This window comes from Myotis daubentonii, chromosome 4 (assembly GCF_963259705.1).
Source record: "Myotis daubentonii chromosome 4, mMyoDau2.1, whole genome shotgun sequence".
Classification (NCBI taxonomy): domain Eukaryota; kingdom Metazoa; phylum Chordata; class Mammalia; order Chiroptera; family Vespertilionidae; genus Myotis; species Myotis daubentonii.
The window spans coordinates 58,532,852-58,555,074 of record NC_081843.1 but is presented as its reverse complement, the minus strand read 5'-3'; the positions used below and the strand labels follow the sequence as shown (position 1 = coordinate 58,555,074).

Here is a 22,223-nt window from a genome sequence, read left to right as displayed (position 1 = left end):
TCACTTAATATGGCTTGGGAAGAATGGCCATATATTAAAATATCATGTAAGAATCTCTTTGAGTTTTAAGATTGATAGTTATATTTTTAGAGCTTTTCAAAAAACCCTGCAAATGAATGGATGTTTAAAATTAGTAAGCCATCATAATTTTCAGAGAGGAAAAAGTTTACATAATGAAGCTTAACAAAATGAAAACTACTTAAATGATTCCCATTCTGTTCAAGAAACTTTGCTTTCCAAACAGCTTAAACTTTCTACTTGTAGCTGCAGTACGTGGAAAGGCTTTTTCAACATGGTGATTATATGCACCTTAAAATGTATGTAGAGTACTCTAAACCTTTTATGAGAGACAACAAACTCCAGTGATCGGCAGAGGATATGAAACTCTCTCAACTATTTTACTGCATTGTATTAACCACGCCATTTCAGAGAGATGAAAAACAGATACATAAAGAACAGAACTTTGGGAATTTTGCTCTTGTTTTCTTATCCTGTGACTCTTGTTTCATCACTTCCTTATTTTCTTTGGGCGTTTTAGTAGCTGCACAGACTACAAACATTATGACAAAATGCAACATTACATGCACTAATATGTTATTAATTATATAAGTGAAATTACCTTTCACATACACCATGTGTTTGAATTTCCAAAGTATTTGAAATGTGAAAGGCATCTCTACAGCTACTTTTTATTTCCTGGGCTACAGTTTAGAACTCAATCACTTGACATTTCAGGGGGAATGTGTAATTAGATACATGACCAGGAAAGTCGCAAGATAAGTTGTTTCTGGAGAATTCAAGATAAGTCTTGTCAAAAACACCTAAAGCACAGTAATAAAAAGAAAGCATACCATTAATATCACCACCAGCAGTCAGAAGTTTGGTCTTGCTCTTTGAAATAAAATGCTTAGAAATTAGTGAAGTAGTTTATACTTATAAAGATAAGGAAGAAACGTGTACAAAACGTAAAAGGAGAGTCTGATGAACTAATTATTAAAAGTTTAACATATCTGTAAAAAGCCCATATGAATTCATTGTTGCTAATAAATACATAATCCTACCTGGACTCTAATTAATTGAAAATGCCCTATTTGAACCATGCTTCTTATTTTGTGTTTTGTTACTGGTGGTAAACTGAGAAATATAAACCAAAATCTAAAGAACAAAGTTACTAATCCCAAAGATTCTACAGAAAGGCAAAAAGCCCATAATAGTCAACAGGATATTGATGAATAAGAAAAAGTCAGCAGACACTACCTGACTTCAAGAATTCCTATAAATCTACAGTAATCAGGACTACTAGGTGTTGGTGAAAAATAGACAAACAGATCAACAAAATAGGTAAAGAGCCCAGAAACAGACCCACACAAATATAGTCAATTAATGTTTGACAAAGAAGCAAAGATAATATAATGGAGTAAAAACACTATTTTCAACAAAATGGCGCTGGAACTACAGGACATCGTCATACAAAACAATGAATCTACACACAGACCTTACGTCTTTCAAAAAATTTAACTGAAAATAGACTACAGATATAAATGTAAAATGCAAAATTATAAAACTCTTAGAAGATAACTCATAGAAGAAAATCTACATAATTTTGTGTTTGGCAAGGACTTTTCAGATATAATACAAAAGTCATGATCTATAAAAGAAATAAATGATAACCTGGATTTCATTAAAAATAATAAATAATATTCTACAAAAGGCAATGTCATGAGAATGAGAAGACAAGTCATAGACCGGGAGAAAATATGTCCAAAATATATATCTGATAAAGAACAGTTATCCTAAATATATACAACTCAACAAGAAAACTAACAACTTGACTAAGAAATGGGTCAAAGACCTTAAAAGACATCTCACTAAAGAAAAGATATAGATGGCAAATAAGCACATTAAAAGACACTGGATATCATATGTCATCAGAGAAATGCAAATTAAAATAACTACAAAATATCACTATATTCCTATTAGAATAGCCAAAATCCAGAACACTGGGAAAACAAAATACCAGTGAGGATGTGGAGCTACAGGAATTCACATTCATTATTGGTGGGAATGTAAAAATGGTACAGACACTTTGGAAGACAGTTTAGAAATTTCTTACAAAACTAAACATACTTTTATTACAAGATCCAGCAATCATACCTTGCCATTTATCCAAATGACTAGAAAACTATGTCTACCCAAAAATCTGCATACAGATGCTTACAGAAGCTTTATTCATGATGGCCAAAACTTGGAATCAACAGATGAGTGAATATATAAATTGGTGCATCCAGATAATGGAATATTATTCCCCCCTAAAAGGAAATGAGCTTTCAAGCCATGCAAAGACAAAGGATAAATCTTTAAAGCATATTTTAAGTAAAAGAAGCCAATATAAAAGGGCAACATACTATCTGATTCCAACATATAACATTCTAGAAAAGGCTAAACTATGGAGACAACAAAAAGATCAGTGCTTGCCATGTATTAATGGTGAAGAAGGGGTGAATAGGCTGAGCGGAGAGGATTGTTTAGGGCAGTTAAACTACTGTTTTGTGATACTCTATTGATGGCGACATGTCATTATACATCTGCCAAAGCCCACAGAATGTTCAAACTAGGAGTGAACTGCAGTGTAAACTATGGACATTGGGTGATAATAACTTTCCATGAAAATTCATCAATTTTAACAAATGTATAACTGTGAAAGATGTTGATAATGAGGGAAGCTATGTGTGTTTGGAGAGGGAGGCATGGGATATATGGGGAATCTCTGTAACCTTCTCTTGCTTTTGCTGTGAACCTAAAAATGCTGTAAAAATAGTCGATTAAAAATTACTAATTCAGAGTAATGGATTTTCTAATTAGTTTCATATACTCAGGAAGTACTTCAAAACATTTGTTTTTGAATCTTAATGAGTGGTGACTGTATGTGTCAGAGCGTGTGCATGCGTAAAGCAGCATATTTTAAGTTTTTCTCTGAATCAAATGATACTCGACATTGACATCTCAAAGAATGTATATAGTCTTAGCACAATGCATTATTAAGTGATTCTGTTAAGAACACATTATATAAAAAGAAAATTGTTTTTTTTTTCAAATTGTAATTAACAGAAATCTTTGTAACGTAAAAAAATACTTTTCCTCCAAATGGGCATATTTTTATCTCATTTTGTTGAAACTTTGTGTCAAACATCAAGAGAAAGTGTTGAATAAACATGATCCAATATAAGAATGCAATTGTTCACAGAATAATACAATCCAAGAAACTATCTTTAGACAGAACAAGGAAATGGTAAATCTTTGAGGGGAGTATCTCAGTAACAAAACAAAAGGAAAATACTAGCCCAGGCCCACTTATAGTAGATGGAGAAAACTATTTTTAACTCTGGGGCTGTTAACCACTTTCTTTTAGGACTTCTATCCACTGTATTCAGTTGGTCCCCTGACTTGCCCTTCCTTTCCATCTCCACTGATTCTGCCCTACATTTTTATCAATTTATGGTTCAATTAGTCAAAAAGCCTAATTGGTTTTCATTCCTCTAGCACCTCTTCTTGCCAATGCAGAGTCTGAAGTTACAAGATTTACTCTCCTAAATGCACACAGCTAACTGTGCTTAATGCAGGATAAAATTGATTCTCTTCCCAACCAGAACACAAGTAATTTTTCCAACTCTGTAGTACAATGCTCCACAATACTCCACAAGTGTACTGTGTACTTAATCATTTCCTGCCTCAGTTTGCTCTAGTGATGCCATAGCATTTCTTTGTTTGGTTGTCTCTTTTTCTCTTCCGACAATTGTTATTCTATTTTTAAGGTCTAGTTCAAGTGTCCGACTTTTAAGACTTATTTGTTAATCTGAGGGACAAATTCTACACTCTTGACAACATACCTCCTTAACATTTGTTTATGTCCTAGTCAACTGTGCATGCCTCTGATTCCACCATAAGCCCAGAGTTCCTTAAAGCAGTGGTAAGTACTGTTTTATTTTTGTATCTACAGCACCTGACACTCAGTAAAAGTTCAATAAACACACATTATTGCTTATCTTTGTGTTATATATATCACACAAATTTGTCCTTTTGGTGATTGGCCACTTTTAAACAAGAGTCTATTTCTTAGGTTTTTCTTCTGCATTTGAGTTAATAAATAAAAGGGAAATGTTAACTTAATTCATAAAAATAGAATCTGTAACTTTTGGGGGAAAACATTAAGGAATATTATTTCAGCCAGTTTCTCTATCTCCAGTAGGCCTCCTAGCTACAAATGGGTCTTAACTGCTCCTTAAATACATTTAACATGTATGCTTCAACAATAGCACCACTAGCCACTTAGCACTTCCATTGTTTTATTACCCAAGTTTTATCAATTTTACTAAGAATGCTCACTATTCTTTAACACAGAAAAGTATAAAAATCAGTAGTTTGTTCATGAGCAGACATATGTAAGTGCCAAGTTCAAATATTTGCCTTTTCAAGAAAAAGAATAAACTAAATATTATAGCATATAAATAAAAGTCAAGTTGGTGAATAGAGTAGCCATTATCAGAGTCCAGAGTGCTAACCATTACACCATGGAACCACCACATTGAGTAGCCATTATCAATAATGAAAACATATACCCCCTGGGAGAGTTTATGGAGGCTCCTACCTGCCGAGGGAAAAGGTTTAGTTATGTGTTCCATTGTGCCAAGGACAGACTGGTCCTTTCCAGACACTTACCCTCTGACAGCATGAATAAGTCTCAATGATGGATAGGCAGTTCGCACTTTCAGTTTATTCTTAAGTATTAATGCATTAACCCACTCCACGTGCTTCTCTCCTCCTTTGACCATGAAAGCAGGGATCCAAAGGACACTGTCATTCAGCATGGAAAGTCTGTGCACAAATTTTTCTCTGTCACTCTCATTCCGAAAGCCTCCAAATGCTCTTTGCACAACTGATGGATTCATGGTAATAAAATCTGATTTAGTTCCCACATCTGCAGCAAACTCCACCACAGGGGCTAGATTACACCTGAAGAGGGAAAAATTAATGGAAAAGTGAGAAATAAATATGAAACATTTACTTCTAAAATGATATGCTTGAAAAGAAGAATGAGAAATGAGCATAGTTTTTATTTTAACCAGGTAGGAAAAAAAATCTGGGAAAATTACATTTTCAATAAATCACCACGCATCAGGAATTTTCTGCAATAAAGATGTGCACTCCTAGGGTAGGGCTCAAATTGTCACTTACATGAATTCAACCTGCTGTCTAAGGATACTCTTTGCTGTAATCGCCATAAAATCATACAATGTGAATTCCTAATAGGTGAATTTATGATGGTAAGTTTGGCTGTCGCCATGCAGGTGGGAAACCTAATCACATGCTGTCCTATAAGTAAGTAAAACCTGATCTCCCAATCTGCACCACTCCTCAAGCTTAAGTCATGTCAACAACTTTATAAACATAAGTAAGTGACAATGGTTTTTTGTATTCTAAGGTTAAGGGAAAACTGTAATTCCTTATAGCATTTTTCATAAACATGTCTATAATTGCCTTCTAGGGGCCTAAATGGGAAACAAAGGTAAGAAAAATGGAGTAATCATATTTAATATGCATTTTTGAGATGTTAAATAATGCAGAAAAGCCCTGCTATAGAGACAAATACCTTTCTGTTTCTCTGAGGACATACTCAAAATGCTTGTTTTCCCTGTTAACAGAAGACTTGCCCACTGTGGGGGAGGTCAGAATTGGCTGACCTGTTCTCACATCTGAAGTTCCAGGATATTGCAAAGTGCCTGCGCCTGGGTCTGTTCTTGTATGCTGATTTCACTCTTGTATTACAAGTTTAGGAAAGTACCTTGAACTTGGCATTCAACCAATTTGTGATGATATTTTGATTCTGTGACATAGATCTTTGACTACTTGAAAATAGTCTTTTATTTTAAAGTACTTTACCTCTTAGGAAAGGTAAATTTTAATTACCTTTGATTAGTGAAAAATTAGATTTGTAGCAAACAAGATTTTGCTAATTTGGAAAAAAAATAATTTGAATCTATTCAATGTACACCTTCATGAAAACACACACAAGCATACACACACACCCATAGACACAGACACACAGAATTCTCCTTCTTTTCTTTTTCTCTCCTCATATCAGCCTTTCAAGGGAAGGAAAAATAGAATGGTTTCTCCTTTCTGCATTTTACAGATTTGACTGCATTATGAAAATTTCTCACATTTCTCTTCTTTATGCATTTAGCCATATTCATTAAATTCTTAAGCCAGATAAATTTAATTAAAGAGTAAAGTGTGTGCTCTGCCATTAAAAATACTGGCTTATGTATCCTTTCTTATCTCTTTTAATTAATATGCATTATTACTTCTTAGATTTCTAAAAACACTTAGCTATCACAACAAATATCTTTCATCTTACACAATTAAGCAAAGTCTGTTATCAAAGATGAGCTACTGAGATAAAACAAATAAAAATTGATACGTCATATTATTTAGAAAGAATATTTTCAAGTTATGCATATTTAAATACACCCACTATATTATGAGAGGGTATTTTTGTCTCTATCCATGATCCATGCACTATTTGATATTAGACACTATTCATCCCCACCACAGTCAGAATGTTATGGATGGGATTGCCCTGGAAAAGAACAGCTACATGTGAGCAGAAACCAAAGTGAGCATCTTACAATGGAACTCATGGAAGACCGAGGACATGGTGAAGTTTGAGGTCCTAAAATGTACTCCACACCAGCTTTAAAAATAATCTAAAATTCTAAGCAAGCAGATTATAAGATGAATTTAGACACTGTGGGGGAAAATGTGCTCTTATTATCTTTATTACAGATACTTCTACTTCCATAGATAAAAAATAGGCAATGCTTGTCTATATTACAGTTAACATGTTCCTGTCAGGAAAGATAGCATCAAATATATCTTCCTGCTACAACAATTCCTCAGCAATTCTTTTCAGAGGATTCCCACTATAGAAAAACAATACCTATACTTCACTTTCTCTACACTTATAAAAATTATCCAAGCCAACCCAGTTTACGAGAATAAAAATAACATTCTACTGAATTATCTTCTCAGGAAAAAAAAAATCACTTAATTACTTTATGCTTTTCATTACTTTTTCTTATCACATATTTAAAAGCTATTCCACCCCAAGTTTTCTAACACCCACTTTTTCTGAAACATGATAATCTGGCCAGGTATAATTTCAGAGCTAGAAAGACATTCATCCATAAAGTTGGATATTGAAAATCAGGTACTTTCCACCTTGGAGGCAAAGGAAACTAACCGAAGAACATTTCTGGAGAATAGGGTTGATCCAGGAAACAAAACAACATAGTTGATGCAATCAAGGAATGTTAAATGACTGTGGTGCTAACAAAAGGGAACAAAGAGATCAAAGAGTAATTCATCCACATGAGTTTTATTGTAAAGTTTTTATGTCTTAAGCACAGCCCAACCAAGCTTTGCGGGGGATGGAAATAGCATGACAGAAGGACACATAGTAAAATACAATCTATGCTGGCTCCAGGAGTTCGACAGGTTCATTTTCCTTGGGGTGACTATGTCTAATTTTTCATTGGAAGGAAAGATTAACATCATGCTCACATGTGGCCAGTAAATTAAGTACTCTATGGTTGAGTCAGATATTTAGTCATATATTTAGCTGAACGCTACATAATCAGGGCAAGCATTAAGCAAGCCAGAATAAGCAACCAGCTGTGTTGTACTCCAGCAATTCAGTAGGCTTGTTGCGAACCACATACCGATACTAGTAGCAATACTGCTGATTGAGCAAGATTATGAATAGATTTCCAATCACATGTACTTCATCTTCCTTTCTTTAAATCATAGGGATCACAATATTCAAAAGTGCCCAGAATGTGTAGCAAGCATTTATGAAGTAACACATTATTTTAGATGTTATTCTTAATCTCATAAAATTGAAGAGTGGACAACTTATAAACGATGGATTTTGTGAGTCAAAAGTACTAAGTGCATAAGAATATTTAATATATTTAAGCTCTATTTCTTTAGCCAAATTAAATTTTAACTGTCCAACTAGTTTCAGACATTTTAAAAACCTGAAGATATATATACATTATCCAAACTCCCTGTTTATTCTAAGCTGCCTAATTTTCTATTTATTTCCCATCATTGCTGAAAATCCTGAAGAGATGCAGCTAGGTCCTCTTGTAATTTAGACCTCTGAAATTTCTTCTATGATCTCACACTAGATGTGATTGCCTTTCAACATTCCTTCTATGCAGAATTGAAGATACTTTTGTTTATTTCAAGGCTATGTAATTTTTAACGTTCACTTTAATTTTAATTCATTTAATTTATAAGGAAAGAAATGCTTATTTCATGTATAATAACTCAAGATCACAGAATTCCCTAGGAAGACATATCTCTTATATTTATTGATATTCCCTGCACTCTCCTTATGTTATAGTTCAACAGTCTAAGCAACTGAGAAGTTCTTTTCTCAATAGCTCAACAGTTCTTTTGAGAGTTCACTCTGAAAATACTGCACCATATGTTCAGAACTCTTCCAGCTATCTTACTATTTGATAGTAATTTTTTACAGTGATATAACCTGGCCAAAATACAATATTTTTGGTTATTATTAGTAATATCAGTAAGATAATTCTCATTGATTTAGCCACGTCTTTAATCATTCCATGGTGCATCTTATACATCTGTGCTACCTACAGGACTAGTCATCCACAATACTGAGGTAAAACAGCATGCACTGTGATATAGAAGGTTGTTAATTACTTCTTTACACATATAACATAGATTAAGTGAGAAGAAAACAAAACTGAGTGTACTGCAGAATAAATTATATTCTTCCTCACTACTAGTTAATGTCTCTTTTGACCAACACCAACTCCACTGTGTGTTTCTCTGTACTAGCATTAAAATCCCTTAGCCCAAACCATTGTTACCAATGGAACCACATTTGTCAACCAACCAGGAAAGGGAGATAGCCTCTTCTCTTTTCTGCTCCCAGAGGAAGCTTATGGTTCCTATCTACTCTCATCTTACTTTTGAGCTTGAAGAACCAAGAGAATAAACACTCTCTGTTACCTGGGTGTTTTAGGTTTTGTGGTTACCCCCTCAAAATTGCTAGGAGATGGTGAAACGTGCAATCTATCAGTCTTTCTGACTTTCTTAAGGTGAGGGTATTAGGCCCCCAATTGACTTGAAACCAATACTTTTCCCAACACTTTGAGGTAAGTAGGATTAACTCCACTTTGAAGATGAGAAACTAAGGTCAAAGTGGTTAAGAAATATGTCCTAGGCCAGTGGTTCTCAACCGTCTGGCCCTTTAAATACAGTTCCTCATGTGGTGACCCAACCATAAAATTATTTTCGTTGCTACTTCATAACTGTAATGTTGCTACATTTATGAATTGTAATGTAAATATCTGATATGCAGGATGGTCTTAGGCGACCCCTGTGAAAGTTCGACTGCCAAAGGGGTCGCGACCCACAGGTTGAGAACCACGGTCCTAGGCCATCCTATCTAATAAAAGAGAAACATGGTAATTGGCGTGCAACCGCTACCCTTCCCATTGGCTAATTAGCACGATATGCAAATTAACTGCCAGCCAAGATGGTGGCTAATTTGCATACATAGGCTCCAAGTGGCAGAGGAAGCCTGGTGAGGACGCAGGCGTTCTGCCTCAACCCGCTGGTGGAGGGCCTCTGGGCCTGTTTGGTCAGCGCTGCCGGTGGGTTGGGGGAGCAGAGACACAGGCTGCAGGGGGGCCTCACCCAGCAGCCCCAAGCCCCGCCTCCGCTGCGGTTGGGGGAGCAGAGACACAGACCGCAGGGGGGCTAGCACCCAGCCACCCCAAGCCCCACCTCCGCTGGGGTTGGGGGAGCAGAGACACAGGCCGCAAGGGGGCCGCATCCAGAAACCCCAAGCCCCACCTCAGCCATGGGGTTGGGGGAGCAGAGACACAGGCCGCAGGGGGGCCGCACCCAGCCGCCCCAAGCCCGGCCTCGCCCTGGGGTTGTGGAGCAGAGACACAGCCCGCAACCCCAAGCCCCATGGCCCCAGAGGCGCTGGGGCCGCTGGGGTCAGAGTAGCAGAGACACAACCCGGAATGGGACCAGCACCCAGCCACTCCAAGCCCCTGCCTCAGCACTGGGGTAGGAGGAACAGAAACACAGCCCTCAGGGGACCCGGCAGGCAGTGGCCCCAAGCCCCGCCTCAGCGCTGGGGTTGGGGGAGCAGAGACACAGCCCTCAGGGGTCCCTGCGGCCAGTAGCCCCAAGCCCTGCCTCGGTGCTGGGGTCAGAGGAGCAGAGACACATTCTGCAGGGGGTGCAGCACCCAGCAGCCTCAAGCCCCGCCTTGGCGCTGGGGTTGGAGGAGCAGAGACACAGCCCTCAGGGTGACCTGCACCCAGCAGCCCATAACCCCAAGGCCGCAGAGGCGCTGGGGCCACTGGGGCTGCACCAGAGACACAAACCGGCAGGAAACCTGTGGAAAGGGAGATAAACTATCATAACTTTATCTCCTTTTCCACAAGATGAGAAAACAGACCCTGATTATTTAGTGATATGGCCCACACCTTTCTACAAGCACAGGGTATGTTATGATCACTCCCAGGAAGTGATCGGAATACTGGTCAGAATACTGTTTACAGGGAATAACGCTACTGTGGCAAATTATCTAAGAGAGGAAACAAGCTTTTGTGGGTTTATTCTGAAGACCAGAGAACAGACCACCCCAACATATGCCATGTTGTTATATTGACGATCTTGACCTGCAGATGCTTGAAAAACAGCAAATGCAAGGAGAGGTTTTCACTTAAGTCTCCTGATCTGCCTAAAATTGGACCCCACAAAAGGTTCCCTTGATGGAAAAAGTGCCATCAGCCAGTGAAGACTGACTCCTGTCACAGGACAGGAGACTAGAAGTTGACATCACATCCAAACTTTGTTACAAACTATCTCCCCCACCCCCATACATCTTTCCTAAAAATCATGTACTCTCCTCTAAGAGGCCTACATATCCCGCCCCCTTTCCCTAGAAAGAAGGTATTTAAACCTGGATTCTAAGCTACTTTGGGAAGTTATTCATTTTTCCCTGGGATCTCCCACATATACATGAGGTACACATGTTAATGAACTTTGGTTTTTCTCTTGGTAATCTGTCTTTCATTACAGGGGCCTCCGCTAAGAACTCAGAAGGGTAGAGGAAAACTATTTTTCCTCCTCCATAATTCTATCTCGGGAAATCAAGTCCCGGGCTGAACAGTGAGTTTGGCTCAAGTGCCAAGCAGTCCCGGCTGAGGGGAGGGAAGCTTCTAGGGGGAAATCAATGATACTGGCATCAAAGTAGGACAGAGGGCACATGCATGGTTGCTGGTGGGAGTTTAAAGTGATTCAACATTTTTGGAGGATGATTTGGCAAAATCAATAGAAATGTTCAAGGTACAAACAAGAGTCTTCTAGGAATCTCATCTGCTGAGATAAAGCACGAGTGCATAAGCCCTGGTCAGAACCCAGGATGCTACTGTGGACTCTCCTTCCATGATGGGAAAACCTGCAAACAACCTGCATTTTTAGGCAAGGTGGCATCTATACTAATAAAAAGGTAATATGCTAATTAGACTGAACATCTTCCAGACGAGGTTCCGGACGTCCTTCTGGACAAAGCCATGGTGGCAGGGCTGAGGCAGAGGCGGTTAGAGGTGATCAGGCAGGCAGGAGAGAGCAGTTAAGGGTATCAGACCATCAGGGGAGAGCAGTTAGAGGGATCAGGCCATCAGGCAGGTGAGCAGTTAGGTGCCAGCAGCCCTGAGGGGTCCCAAATTGGAGAGGGTGCAGGCCAGGCTGAGGAACTCCCCGCTCCCGTGCATGAATTAGGGGCAATCAGGCAGGCACACAGGTGAGTGGTTAGGAGACAGCAGTCCAGGATTGTGAAAGGGATGTCCAACTGCCAGTTTAGACCCAATCCCAGCAGTCGGACATCCTGGGATCAGGCCTAAACCAGTAGTCGACATCCCCCAAAGGATCCGAGATTGGAGAGGGTGAAGGCTTGGCTGAGGGACACCCTCCCGTGCACGAATTTCGTGCACCGGGCCACTAGTAGTATATATAAAAGAACAAGCACAGCTACTTTAGAATCACTCCAGGACGGAAGTTTTAAATGACATAACTTACACATGTGATTTCTTTCAGAGTCAGAGGAAATGTTTATATGTTCATCATTCACCCCAATTTCCTGTAGGAGAAAGAGTACTTTACCATTTAGTTTCAGGTTCCAGTCTCAGACTCCCAGGATTTAAGCATATTATATAAAACAACTTAGCCATAAACACTCCCCAAATCCTGAGCAGTTATTAAACAAGGGGCTTTGAGTATATTAAATATGCAAATAATATTTATACTTCAGATCTCTTGAGGAAAATTTTTCAAAATGTTGGGAAAAGGGTAAACTCTCTAATTTAGGTCATTTTGAAATATGAAGTGAATTGGCATGCTATTTCTTACACAGTGTGTAAGAAATAGAGATGAAATGTTATGTTGAAGATTTGCATTTTCAGTATGGTTGGGGAACACAAAAATGTTCACATCACACTTTATGTTTGATGGTAAAATATCAATAAAATCCTAAGCTTGACAGAAATAAATACTAAGGACACATTTCATGAAAACAACTGACTAAACAGGAAAGGAACTTTTTCACAAATCCAGATTTGTTTACATTACTGGCAAGATTGGGAAGAACAGTGTCATATTATTTCTAGGAAAATCACAGAATGAAAAAAAAATCAAGCTCATTCTAAAATATAAAGATCTGAATACTCAGGAATATGTTAGACTATGCCATTCCCACATTTCAGTCAAAACCAAAATGGAATCACTGGGCAAATCTGCTACACCTGCACACATATTATTTAATAACAGTTTTTTGGAGGGCTGAAGGGGAAGGGATGCCAAGAAATGGGTATATTATGCTTAATCAAATAAAATGTTAAATATGCATTTAAAAATATCCAAATTTGGCTCACTTTAAGGAATAACAGGTATTTAGCTTAGTTTCTGCCCTCAGCCATCTTTTAATTAGTAGCTATGTGGGCATTGGTCTTCACATTCCAATCTATGTGACCTCACATATACTAGGTGTTATATAACCTCTCTGAGATCAAACTTTTTCTATAATTGAATCTATTAACACTGATTGGAATGATAATGGGAGGAAAAAGGAACAAAATATCTAAATATCCTCAGAATTGATTGCTTAGAGTTAGTAATAAATATTAGCTAATGTTTATCATTTTTACATGCTCTTTCCTCTTACGACCTATTGTGAGAGTCAAAAGAAAAGCAATCAAACAATTTAAAGAGCATGTCAAATAGGAAGAACTTACTGAGCAACAGTGTGGAAAGAAAGATTATTTATAGGCCATTTAATAAACCATTTTTTTTGGAATTTAGGCACCCCGGAAACTAACTAGGGTTAGAATGGTTGATTTGATGGTTGATTTCATAACATCTTGAATAAATCTGATATAATAGGCAATGTGAAAACTTTAGGAGCTCATAAATTTGGCCTAGTATACTTAAGAAGAATGATTTGGTGTGATGAACACACCATACAGTGTACAGATGATATGGTGTAGAATTGTGTACCTGTATAGTTTTGTTAACCAGTATCACCCCAATAAGAGAAGAATATGACATGTATGCAAGGGAATTAGGCTCTACAATTAGAACTTTGAAATAGTTTACATATAAGGTAGCAAAGATCTTTTAGTATGATAAAACAGAAACTGTTTTATTTCTTTTGTATGTGATATATGCAACTCTCATAATGATCCCATGAGACAGAAACTGAGTTGTGGTAAATTGTACAAGTTGACATAGCTTGTAAGTAGTAGAGGTAGGTTTTAAGCTCTTAAGTATTGTGCACCAGTTAATCCCTGTGAATGAAAAGTAAGAACTAGACCACAGAACAAATTTAGAGAATTCGGTCACAAATTCAGTTGCATTTGAATGTGATATAGCGGTGGCTTTTATCATCTCATTGATTTCATTGATTCACAAGTCTGGTGTGAAAGTCTAGTTGGCTAAGATAGAGGTTCAATCCTTCCTCACTCTTCCATAATCACTCATGAATTCAAATAAAAATTCTACAGCAAAATTATTATACTATATTCTCTTCCCTAAAAGAAGGAAATTGTCTTAGGTGAGAATATGAAGTAAAGTCTACCAATTGAGTTTAATTTAGAAATAAATACATTTTTATTTTTCTTATCTTTTCTCTGTCTTTGGAGATTTATTTCTTATAAGAAGTGCCCATTATGAAAAACTACATATGAGCAAGTGGTATTGCTGAAAGGGGAAATATGCTTTAGTATTGGAACTCAGATCTTAACATAATGAGAGGATACTGAAACTATCTCAAAATATTAAGAGAGTACTTGGGGGACTGTTAGTGACTTCAATGAATTTAAATGTGATATAAAAATACAAGCATCTCCTCTGATATAAAGCAATGGATTAAAAGTAAGGCCTAAAAGTGAAGAATTATTCCAAGAATTTAGCTAAAGATACAAATTTGTCTCCAGAGGCCTCTGCCTTAGACTCTCATGATTAACTCTAGCATATGAAAAGGCAAGAGTTGGGGAAATCAGGGAAGGTGGTTATACTAGTAGTCAGTTTTCCACTGAGTCCACATTTTTTTGTTACTCTTTACCCAAGGATATTTTTCCATTGATTTTTAGAGAGAATGGAAGGGGAGAGACAGAGAAACATCAATGTGAGAGAGACACATCAATTGGTTGCCTCCTGCATGAGCCCCCAACATGGGTCAGGGATGGAGTCTGCGACCGAGTTACGTATCCTTGACCAGAATTGAACCCCAGACCCTTCAGTCTGAGGGCTGATGCTCTACCCACTGAGCCAAACAAGGTAGGGTATGAGTCCACATTTTTAATCAAGCTCAAACTTAGCATTTATTATTCTTTTCCTTTGGTCCCAATTAATTTTGAGTGGTGTGATGACTTACAAGTCATCACATATTTTTCAAGAAAATAAAAAATAGAGGAGGGGTAAAAGGAATAACAGGAGAAGCACAAGAAGAAAAAATAAGACATCAGAAGGATAACAATCTGCAAATATATTTCTCTCCATTAAAAATTAGGTCTCATAGCCTCTAGATATCAGTGTGTAGTTGTGTGCACTAAGTGATTTTTAAGGTAAAAGCTTTAACTGCTGTTCTCTATCTGGAACTTCACAATATATTTATAAAAGTTCATAAACTTTATGAGCATTGTGAAAAACATATTGTTATACTACATGGATTTTCAAAGTAATTTAAATATGAGCTATTCATTTTATCCTTTATTATAATTAAGAAATTGCATGTGATTGTTTTACTTTTCAAAAAAATAAATTATGAATTATTATAAATGTCATGTTCCTTGAAATAGCATATAGAATGAATACTAAGCATACCCTCTTAATCCTTCCTTTATAATTAAATAAGTAGGATAATTTTAATTTTTCTGAAGGGTGTGAAGGGTCATTTCTGACTGTTGGTGAGAAATTTCTTATTCATAGTCTTGGCAAAATCCATGACTGGGATATGTAAGGCAAGATGGTAGGAAACCAAGAAAGAATGTATTTTTTAGGCTCTCTTGTCATAATCAGGGAACTAGACTACTCCATTGATCAGTGGTTTCTGGGTAGTTACTGAGTAGTTAGTGGTTACTGTTTTATAGAGGGAAAAACTGAATCAGCATGGGTTTATGTTCTTAAAAATTGATGTGCAATAAAAAAAAATAAAACAAAATTCCTGAAATATTATGGCTGAAACTTTAATCATCCATGCCAGAAGACCATGGCAGAGAAACCATAACTTTTTCTCTTTGCCAATTTATGGAGTTAATAAACTATGTACAACGGGGTCATCACATTGTTTGCAGGAAACATCTGAGTTTTCTAACTTTTAGTGATTACCCAGAAAACAGGTCACACAGTACCATTGCCTTGACATTTAATTTTCTTGTTTGTCAAATTGTAAATATACTAGAGGCCCAGTGCACGAATTCGTGCACAGGTGGGGTCCAGCCAGCCCGCCCCAATCAGGGTGGGGGTGATTGGGGGCAGGGCCAGCCAGGGGGAGGGGCCATGGGCTGTTGGCCAGCCACCCTGCCCCACCACCCTGCCCCATGGTCGAACTCCCGGTTGAAGGGACAATTTGCATATTAGCCTTTTATTATATAGGATTTCTTTTTACCTTTTAAAAAATACTATCTAAGGTAGAGAAATGACTTCTAACTTAGTACATATGATTTATTTGACACTTGGTTCTGGAAAGACAGTAAGTTTAATGCCCAGAAGACTTAGGCATTCTGATACCAATCAAGCATTCAGAAAAGTATCATATCATGGATAAAATAAATGCTTTATTTTTTGTTATCATAAGGTAGGCCAAGGCATCATATTTATTCTAAGTGAATCTTTCTCATGCCATCTTTCAGTAGAAAGTCACATTTTGGACTTGGTTGAAAGGTCTTGATATCTATAATTATTTAATCTTCCATATTGGATTTATTACAAAGTGCTAAAAATTCCTCTTAGAATATTTATCCAAATCGATATATTTATCCTGAATATATTCTTTATTTCTATTGATAGGCAACACCATATTTCTTTGAACTATCATTATAATAATTTCTTAATTATTTTTCAAACTATTAGCTAAACCCATAGGTGGCATTAATTAAAGTTGGGGTCATTTATCAGCAATTTTAAATAAATGATAAAGAACAGAATGGATTAAATAGAAAATGAAAGATTTCTTGCACATAATTTTCTTGCACATAATCTTACTATGCATCTTTATTATGCATCTTGGAAAATATTGCTCTAACCAGTTCTTTAATACAAGTACTCCAACATTTCATTCTGTTTCAAGGATGGTATCATCTTATTAAAATGGACATTTGATAATGTTACTGTCCTAACCAAAAATCTTCAGTGATGTCAGTTCACAGCTTTATAACTTGTCCCTACCCGTACTTTCCAGAATTTTCTCTATACAACCCCCATTACTTATGTTACATATGAATGACATCAGACTACTCCACATACTTATCTGTGTCCCTTTATTTATGACTAGAGGCCCAGTGCACAAATTTGTGCAAGATTGTGGTCCCTCGGCCTGGCCTGCAGGATAGGGCCAAAACCAGCTCTCTGACATCCCCCGAGGAGTCCTGGATTGTAAGAGGGCACAGGCCAGGCCAACGGACCCCACTAGTGTACAATCAGGGCTGAGGAGAGATGCAGAAGGTTGGCCAGCCAGGGAGGGACCGTGGGAGGGCTCAGGCGTGTCCAGTCCATCTCGCTCAGTCCTGATTGGCCAGAACCCAGCAGCAAGCTAACCTACTGGTCGGAGCGTCTGCCCCCTTGTGGTCATTGCACGACATAGCAAGCAGTTGAGTAGCCTTAGTACAGTGGGGCCTTGACTTACGAGTGTCCCGACTAACGAGTTTTTTGAGATACCAGCTGTCTCTCGGCCGATTTTTTACATTGAGTTGACAGAGTAATTTGAGTTAACAAGCTCTTTAACGAGCTTGGTCTTGGAACGATTTAAACTCGTAAGTCAAGGCTCCACTGTATATCATTAGCGTATTATACTTTGATTGGTTGAACGGCCAACAGGTCAACAGGACACTTAGCATATTAGGCTGTTATTATATAGGATAATATATTTGCCTGAAATGACCTCCTTCAGGACACTCTAGCCTCTTATCTGAAAAAATGTCATAACTATTGTTAAAACTCAAAGGCTATTATCTATTGCAATGATTTCTTTGTTAATTGCTTCCATTGTAGTGTTCAAAATACTTAGTTATTCTACTATGTATTAAATTCTGTCATATCTAGTTGCTTGTAGAGAGTTGATATAGTTAATGAAATGAGTAGAGGTAGCCATAGTAATATCAACGACAGTTTCTCTGTGTATTCTGTGTATGAGAAATGAGAACTATTTACAATGGTATTTGATCGCTCTAGTCTTCTCGGCGTACCGCTAATGCTCTAGAGCAGGTCTGAAAACATGCAGGCCCCTGGACCAGAGAGTAACATATCTCTGGAAAATGGGTAATTTTGCTTATCTGTTTCCCTATTTAAAGGGGGCAGCCTCTCATGGGACAGTGATGATCAATGCCAGACAACAACAACAAAATCTACTACCTGGATGGGCCCCCAGGCTGTCAGTTTGTGAGCTCTGCACTAAATCTTCTGATTCACTGGACAGTAACTTCAATCTTTATTTTTAAATGTTAGTTCTATTCAATATGTTAAAGATGTTCCATTAGAAAGTCGATACAGTGTGTGTTTTGAGAGTTGAACTAAGGAAAACAAACATGTGTTAAGCTGCATTTTAACCATAGGTGCTAACTAAAATAGACCAAAAATCATTTTTTAAATCATCCCTTCAAGCTGGATTTAAAATTAAGCAGGAAATACAAACGATTTCACTGACATACCTATTTTAGGCGACTAGTGTTTTCTGAAAGCAGAACCATCCTCATTCAGAACAAATTAGGAAACTAGAGAAGTTCTAAAATCTGATTTTAAAAAAACACCCTGATCTATTAAAACACTCAAAAGTCAAAATTTACCCGTAAGAAAAGATGGCAGATAAGGATAGCAAGTGGGGGGGAAACCTACAGTGTTTAGCATTCTTCAATTGTCAGGGTCCCTCCCTCCTTTTATTTTATTAAAGTACTGGAGGCCCGTTGCACGAAGATTCATGCAATAGACCTTCTTTCCCCTGGCTGCCAGCACCAGTTGTCCTCTGGCACCTGGGACCCAGACCTTCACTCTGGCCACCACCTTCCATCTTTGCTCTGGACACAGTCTTCACTGCGGCTGGAGTCTTCAGCCTTTGCTCCTCGCTCCAGCCAGAGTCTTCAGTCTCCAGCCAGAGCTGCTCCTGTAGCTCCTTCCACCCTCGCCCTCATAGCTTGATCGCTGCTTCGCCTGCAGACCTCGCTGATGGGCTCCTAGGTCCTGGGGGGCCACCTTGCCTGCAGCCCGGCTTTCCAATCATGATCATGATCACGGGCGGCAGGCAAGGTGGCTCCTGGGTCTCGGGGTGCCACCTTGCCTGTGGCCCGGCTTTCCGATCATGATCACGGGCCACAGGCAAGGCGACTCCTGGGTCCCGGGGGGCCGCCTTGCCTGCAGCCTGGCTTTCTGGTGGCTCCTGGGGTCGCACACGGGGCCTGGATGACAGCTCCCGTTGTCCCGCCCTGCCTGCAGTATGCAAATTAGCCGCCATCTTTGTTGGCGGTTAATTTGCATATTGTGCTGATTAGCCAATGGCAATGGTAGCAAAGGTAAGGTTAATTACCATGTTTGTCTATTATTAGATAGGATTACAGATTTGGTTTTTGGTTTGTAAAAATGAAACTTGCACTTCTAGCTAAATCCAGATAAATGTTCTGCCTTTTGTTGAACATCACATAAAATATTGAAATATTCCTAAAAGTCTATTGTACATTACAATTGTCCAAGACTTAAGAAATTAAAGAATATCTTAGATAATTAAAGAATAGATAAAAATATTTTAATATAAAGTGCACAAAATTAAGCTTCTCAGATATTAATAGTTTCCTTAAATACATATAGAAGATCATGCCTGGAGAATTTTAAAAATTAAAATGAAGGGCAAGGCATGTTAAGAAATTGGGTAGGATTTTTATTAATGATCTCAATCATTGAGGCTAAAGAGCATCATGAAAAACACATCCACACTATACTTTGCTAAGATGATAAGCACAAAGAATAAAGGCAAGTATGTGCATACAAATATGACAGTCCTCAAGAGGAAATTATTTTTCCTCTCCCAAAAGGAACTGCCTTAAAACGTAAATTCTTTCATTTTATAATTTAGAGGCCTGTTGCACGAAAAGATTTGTGCAATAGGCCTTCCCTTCCCCTGGCTGCCGGGACCGGTTTTCCTCCAGCACCTGGGACCCAGGCCTTCAATCCGGCCGGAGCCACCTTCAAGCCTTCGCTGGTCTGGCCGGAGCCGCCTTCAGTCTTTGCTCCGCCGCATCATGCCTACGTATGCAAATAAACCACCATCTTTGTTGGCTGTTAATTTGCATATCTCACTGATTAGAAAATGGGTGGCATAGCAAAGGTATAGTCAATTACCATGTTTGTCTATTATTAGATAGGATTTCTTCTGTCTCCCTGGTAGAAATACTTTGTTTCTAGCTTTATTATTACTGCTATTGTACTATTTTCTTATTTCTTCACACATGTCTGTTTGTTCCATCAGACTGAAAATTCCAAGAGAGATAGACCACATAATTTATCTTTGTATCCCAAAACCCTCCTGAGGTCCTTCAGAACTTGGCATTTAGTGTCTGCTTGCTCATTGTTTGTTTAAGAAAGAAATATCTGTTGAATAATGCAACGACAGATTAATGAAACTACCACTTCCATTATTAAACTTCAAATAAATATTTTTTTTATTTTTAATAATTATATTTAGGTGACATACACTTAATGTAAAAGATCAAAGTAGTACTCAAAAATAATTTTGGGATGCTAATGTTGAACATCTTTCCTAAACAATTTATGAATCTCAGCAGAAATATTACTCCCAATTCTTTATAGGCTCATTATGCTTTTGTGTCAAGGCTGTGTTGTTCAGTCCAATATAATTTGCTAACCATTATGAAAGCTAATAGTTACTACCTACCTTATGCCAAATACTACACATATTTAAGTTATTCAAACCTAAAGAATAGCCATACAATTGAGTATCAGTAATCATATTTTACAAATAAGGTGGGAAAATGCTTCAGATTACAAATCTTCAGAGCTGGGAGTTGAACCCAACTTTAAATCTGAAACATTAAAAATCCAAAAATTATTGTACAATATTTTGGTATCAAGTGATTTTGATTATCCAAAATACACAGTCTCTCTCTCTCTCTCTCTCTCTCTCTCTCTCTCTCTCTCTCTCTCTCTTTCTCTCTCTCTCTCTCTCTCTCTCTCTCTCTCTCTCTCACACACACACACACACACACACACACACACACACACACACCATAAACAAGACACCTCACATTAAAGAGAGAATACTCAAAACTACAGGCTACAAAACTCTACAACGGTGAATTTTTTATATTTGTTAAAAAACAAATATAATGCTTAAGATCACTCAGGTAGTGTCAGAATTGAAATATGAGTCCAATTCTCCTAACTCCTAGTACAGCATCCTACTCGTCCATACTCCAGATTTTAACATAATTTTTAAAATTAAAGTTACTTTCATTCCCAATTTATTTTTTTGACTTTATAATTCTTTTTTTTAATTTAAGGTTTTTTTTAAAAATTTTGTTTTATTGCTTAAAGTATTTCAAAGAATATTACATATGTCTCCTTCCCCCCCCTTTGACCTTCCCCCGGCCTCCCCTAACCCCCAGTGTCTTGTGTCCATTGGTTATGCTTATATGCATGCATACAAGTCCTTCGGTTGATCTCTTACCCCTTCCCCCCAACCCTCACCGGCCTTTCCGCTGTAGTTTGACAGTCTGTTTGATGCTGCTCTGCCTCTGTATCTATTTTTGTTCATCATTCCCAATTTAAAAGCATTATTTGTGTTCACTGCATGAAAAAATACACACACACATAAACATCGATACCAAAACCAGAAATTAAACTAATTTTCCAACAGAAAGCACTTATAAGTTTCCCTGTAAAAGACAATCACTGTTAATATTTAATAACATACTGACTGCTATTATTTAAAAAAAGTTTCCAATAATGGCATGAGTCAAATTATATACTGAAAATATTATTTTCTGTGGTTCCAAGAATTTCAGAGATTGCCAGTGAAGTAGATATGGGAAGTGGGAGGTCTTATCTTCCAGAGAAATGTCAACAACATAGTAAATGATGTTGATGTGAAATAACTTCTCTATCCTTGTGATAACACTTGTATTTACTGTTTCTTTACATACTTTGAACAGACCGTGACTTTCCAAGTTCCTGACCTTTCAATAATCTGTATGAATCATTAAAAATTACCCTTATTTTTCTTTGGCTAAGAAGTTATACTTTCCTGATTTTAAGTCTTACCAGTTGCCTGCAAACATGATGAGAAAAGGCAGTACTCCGGGACCCACGGAAACAAACAGCCAGATCAG

At 37.7% G+C, this 22,223-nt stretch overlaps 1 protein-coding gene across 1 annotated transcript in view; it reads right to left on the bottom strand.

The window, feature by feature from the left end:
- The window catches only part of ST8SIA4 (ST8 alpha-N-acetyl-neuraminide alpha-2,8-sialyltransferase 4), a 97,718-nt gene that overhangs the window by 43,623 nt on the left and 31,872 nt on the right, over positions 1 to 22,223 (bottom strand). Inside the window, exon 4 of the mRNA XM_059694018.1 lies at positions 4,717 to 5,010. Within this exon, the coding sequence (XP_059550001.1) occupies positions 4,717 to 5,010 (294 nt within the window). The remainder of the gene's footprint in view (positions 1 to 4,716; positions 5,011 to 22,223) is intronic.